A 5,909-nucleotide genomic window follows, 5' to 3' on the forward strand; every position below is an offset into this window, starting at 1 on the left:
ATATTATATTTTTATTGGTATTTTTTTTAAATTAGTTTTAGGTTTGGCAGTAATAACAACATTAGTTGAAAAAGTTTCTTTTGTTATAAATATTATAAAGAATCAATTTTATAATTATATGAGAGATAAATTTTTAAATAATTGATTAATAATATATATATATATATAATTGTATTAACAATTAAAAAAATATAAAACCTATTTAATTTACTATTTTAATGTTTAAATTTATTCTTAGATAATTTAAAAATTAATTATATTTTACAATAACAAAATATAATTATAAAAATTATTGTCATATTATATATACATCGTCTCTATTAATAAAATTTTTTGAATTCGTTGCTGTATATAATTTTTTTTTCATATTTATGGAAAAAAAATCTCTTCTTCATTCATATTAGTATAGTTTTGATTAAGGAATTAAATACCTGATTGACCAGTTCTATTTGGCTCCAAAGCTATTATTATTATGATATTATATGTGGTTAGCAAAGCAAGTATAACTAGTCCAAATATTTCACAAGGGGGAGGAAAAGTTGACGTCATGCTTATGACTTATGACTAATGAGCTTTATGGGGTGTTAACGGACAATAGTCAAAATGGGACCCACAAGCACGCGCGCGTGCACCGGCACGTGGGGCCTCTTACTTCCGCTAGCTCCCATGAGTCAAGCCCTTACGTGTTGACTCTTTATCTTACCACTTAACCCTCATATTTTTTCTTTGCATGAAGGTTTTAGGGTTTTTATAAGGGATTTAGAAGCCACAAATTTCCAGGCTTTTCAGTACTGACTAATAAGGAAAATAAAGAAATAAGATTTAGGACAATTTATTTTTTAAATAAATTAGTAATCAATATTATTAGAATACATATTTTGTAAAATAGATATTAAAATATATTTTTTTTATAAATTATATAAACTATGACAAAATATCACAATTTACAAATACATGTAATTTATTACAAAAATATTATGAATTACGTTAAAAAAAAATATCACATAATCTGCAGTAAAGATATCATAATTTATGTGTATTTTGAATCTCGTACATCAAGATTTATGTTTTAGTGTGGTTTATGCATAAAATCTAAAATATACATAAAACACGACACCTCTACTGTGAATTATGTGATATTTTTTTCAACTAATCTGCGACACTTCTGTAATAAATGATGTACATTTATAAATCGCGATATTTCTGTTGCGGTTTATATAATTTATGAAAAAAATGTATTTCGATATCCACTTTATAAAATATGTATTCTGATAAAAAGAATAACCAACTTATTTAAAAAGATAAATTGTGTTAAAATTTATATTTTACAAAATCAAAATTATACTTTTTAATATAATTTCAATATAATTTTTAGTAATATCTCAAATCAATTCCTAAAAGCTTTTTAGTCGAATACTTTGACGTAAAGATTGATTTATCTAATAAAATAAAAAAAATAGAGACTAATTTAATATTTAAAATTTAGAGACTGATTTAAAATATTATTATTTACTTTTTAAATTAAATCTTGAAACAATACCCTAATGTATTTTATTTTAGAAAAAAATTTATTCGGTGAGAAAATTTATTTTTGAATATATTTTTTTTATGGGAAGAATTTTTGAATATATGGTTGTTTGAGAAAATAGAAAAATGTAGAGACGATGAGGTGGCATTCAGAGTTTTGTTGGGAAAAACGTGTTGACTCTTGAGACTTGAGAGAGATATATACACATAAGCAATCTAAGGCCGTAATTAAGATGAAGAAATTGATTACATGGATTATTCGACGATCGCTTTCTTTGGTTTTAGTCACGACCGTCCAACCTATTTTTGTTGCTTCTTTCTCGTCTTCTTTTGTTCTCAAAATGTTCCCTTCATCCCTCTTTTTCATCCCCAAGCTAATAAGGCAAGCGAAAACGACCATTCTAGAATCTACATTCATTCTACACCCTAGGCCCAAATGTCATCCCTCGTGTAAATTTGTATAGCTGCTCAACCTAATACATAATTTGTACTTTAATTAAAAATTCGTTATTAACAATAATAGTGATCTAACCGTTATAACTTACTTATAAATTGGAATATATTGATTTTCACATGTTTAAAACTAATTTAAAACAATATTAAAAATTAATTTGAGTGTATAAATATTCACATTTCATATTCTTCATCATTTGTTAACGTATATTTTTAGGTCAATTTTCTGGTACCTATAATTTTAGTGTGAAATTATTGAAATGATCTTTTATGGTAAGTTTTAAATATTAAAAAATAATTTATTTTTATATTTTTTAATTTAAATATTAAATTTTATCTCATTTTAATAAGTTAGGCAAATATATACAGACACCATAGTATGCATCATACTTTTATTCTTCAATTCGTATTAAACGAGTTATATATATACGATGATGATGTCATGCTTAGGTAATAATGAGGTAAGGGGGGAATGGATGTGACAAAATGAAGTTGAGAAGATACACGAAAAAGAGTTTATTAGTAAAAACAAAAGCAAATTTGAATTCATCCTTATTATACTAGCTAGTAGCTAGAAGGGATCAGATAATGGGATTCGCATTCTCTGAGTAAAGTGTAATTTTTTATTATTGAATAATTTTTTTTATATTTATTTTTGATTTTACCTATAAAATTAATGGTGAGAGATCACGCTTTATTCTCTAAAATAAAATTCAAATTTTAAAAAATCTAAATCCTAGATAACGTACTATGAAGATGGGATTGTTACTAATTAAAAGACACGTATTCACTGTGTATATCATGAAAGATCCACTGCCAATTCATGATAACCAACCGCTAAGGCCGAAACTAATTATTAAAAAGTGACAACAATGGCATGGAGAAGAAAAGAGAAAGCCAAGACATGCATTCCCAAAATGAATACAGTAGTAAGATTCTTAAAACTCTACACTATGGTTTTACGTAAGCACGTGTGTTTAACACCTTTAATTTGTTGATTGATATATTAATTAATAAAAATAAAAGTGAGCGCATTGGGTTGGTGGTATGGCTAGAGAGTCAACCCCGAATGTTCTTATTATTAGAAGAGAGCCGCCCACTAATATTAATAATAATTAATAAATAAATAAATAAATACTAAAACTAGAGAGTTATCCAATAATAATCTTACTTTAATTTAATTTGTCTAGGTAGCTAGCCACTACTGCCCAAATAAAAGGGAGTTTTTAATATACATGAATTTTGCAAGATCAATGCATTTTGTACTAGCTATATATATATATATTTGTGCGTGTATATGCGTGAAAAATGTGAGGGTAGGTGCCTAGGTGGACAGGATTGGATTTGATAAATTCGAGACATATTTAATTTAACCTGGACATCATCATTATCTGAATATATGATATGATCTTCAGAGTAGTCTAACTTTTTTAGTACTAGCTATTATACTTTGCATATTTGAGTTATACAGCTCCAATAATGTTGTTATCAACATTCATTTGATTTTAAAGATTGGATTTGAGTTTACAACAAATAAAATCATTATGAATTTAGACTTGGCTGCATCTCGGACGGTATAGTTTTCAAATTTAATTTGACATAATATAGAGTGAAAGTGATACATTCCGTACATAACGCGTAGAGCTTAAAAGTCTTATCATGCATTAATCTTGTTAATACATTTTTTAGGTCAACTTATTATATTAATGTGTATTAATCTTCGGGCCAGGGAAAAAACATATAATTATCTAAATCAAAGTATTAACAAATTACCGTCGGTTATGCACAGAGACTTTTATTTCCCTTGTTTTTCAAAAGTGAAATTTTAATATATGCACAAAATTTAGGGTTTGTTTTCCACTCACATATAGCAATCACTATCAGAATTGACTTGTTTGATATTGAAGTCGGTCATGTGTTCACATTCCACACGGCGATATTAATTAAATTCTAAAGAATAGACAAGTCCTTTTGTTAATCATTGGATTTGTGGACAAAACGAAACCTCACCAAACTAATCTCATTTTGGTGGGGTTGAAATGGATGATTGACCCTTGTTGATCAATTCAAAATTAAACATTCCTTTTTTTCAACATATTTTGGTCCCACATCCACATTTAAATAAATTTCTGAGAGTTTAGTTCTTCCAACTTCATAATTGTCTCAGCCTTTTATCTAAAATAATCTCTATTCTTTTTGTTTTAAAGAAATGTGAAATGAAATGAATTTTTGTTTTTTAGTATATGAATTGCTAAACTAGCTGCCGCAATAAACCTTATTCTTTGTTTTTTTTTTCAAAATTTTCAAACTAATACATTGAACCATTGTCTTAATGTATGGATTGAACCATCTCAAGCCATTCTTTTCTAATCTATGATTCCCACCACACAATTAATCCATTGAACAAAGTCACAAACATTATTTTACCGAAAATTGTGAAGAAACTAAAATTCAAATGTTTTTTAAATGGCTTTTGCCCAATTTTTAGTTTATAAGATTATTACAATATCAGAGAAATTTGACTTTGTTTTCTATTTAATTTTTTACCTTTTCACTTTTTACTTTTTAGAATAGGGTCAATTATGCTATAATGGATGAAAGAACTTTGAAATAAAAGCAAGAGTAGTGAAATGGATTTGAGCGATGTGTTGATCTTACGCATTCATCAACTTCTTTAAATTCTTGCCTACCATCATTGCTGAAGAAATAAAGAATTTACGTCGTCATGCTTATTATTTAGAAACCATATGGATAAATATGAAAAATGATACGATAATTAAATTGTTTAAAACAAAAACAACGAACACATAATAATATTAATATGTTGTGACAAAAGTATTATAATCATAATAATAAACTATTTTAATTTCCACGACAATAGAAGAGAGTTTGGTGTGTTTTCTTTGTTTGCTTGCTGTTGTTATATATATATATTAGCTGAACCAGCTTCACTGGTGCCATAAGACACACACCTTCAAATTAATTTCATTGATCATCGTTAAGTCAAACTCTACAAAATGTATAAACGTAACGCTATATATATTGATTATTAAAGGGTTAATAGAAAACGTAACCTACAGGGTTGACTGTTTTGTGTTGCTATTTATAAAGTATATATAATCGCTATTGGCCTCTAACCTCTACATAACCAAGTTCAGTTGAACTGCTTAATTATAAACATAATTAAAGTTTGATTTGACTTTCACCTAATCTCAAGACTCTCGTCATGAATGGATATCTCCGGTTGAATCAAGTTATTTTGGTCTCATCAAGTTTGGACTCATTTATTTGCCTCTTGTTCGGTCAACTACACATATATAAAAAACCTTATGCTTATGGATCGCAAACTAATAAGAATGTATGATACTTAAACCTGCCTTGCGGATATTATTCAAGTCCTTCATAGATTGAAAGTGACAACATGAATGAGACGAGACAAAAAGAAACCGTGTTATTCTTATTTCCACTAAGAAACTCATATGAAAATAAGTTTGAGTTTGTCCAAATTGTTTACATTTTATTTTAGTGCCAATGTTCTAACTTGGACCGATATTCAGGTCCAAGCCCAAAAAGGACCCATGTTCTAACCCAGTGATACCGTGCTTGGAGCTAAAGGGCTTTGGGTGGGTCGGGTTGGAGTGGGTTCGGGTAGGATTTTCTGGTAGCCCAAGATCCAAAAAAAAAAAAAACAAAAATAGAAAGGTAAAAACGACGCCGTATCAAGAAAAATATCATTGTTCCCTAGGAAGGACCTTATCTTGAAGAACCATATTTACATTGCAATTGCCGATTGAACTACAGAAGTATCTTCAATCCCTGCAATGGCGACGGTCACGTTCTCCCTATCCGCTAAAACCCTAATCCTACCATCCCACCCTAAAACTCCAATCTTCAACCAAGTAAAGAACGTTGGGTTCTTGAGGAGGGTC

General features: G+C 28.4%; 1 protein-coding gene across 1 annotated transcript in view; it reads left to right on the forward strand.

Annotated features, from left to right (window-relative positions):
• Positions 1–5,736: 5,736 nt before the first annotated feature.
• The window catches only part of LOC107468709 (multiple organellar RNA editing factor 9, chloroplastic), a gene marked incomplete in the record, with an annotated part of 1,965 nt that continues 1,792 nt past the window's right edge, over positions 5,737–5,909 (forward strand). The window contains 1 exon segment of the mRNA XM_052254945.1: positions 5,737–5,909. Coding sequence (XP_052110905.1) covers positions 5,802–5,909 — 108 coding nt within the window.

Source organism: Arachis duranensis, chromosome 10 (genome assembly GCF_000817695.3).
Source record: "Arachis duranensis cultivar V14167 chromosome 10, aradu.V14167.gnm2.J7QH, whole genome shotgun sequence".
In the NCBI taxonomy this organism is placed as follows: Eukaryota; Viridiplantae; Streptophyta; class Magnoliopsida; order Fabales; family Fabaceae; genus Arachis; species Arachis duranensis.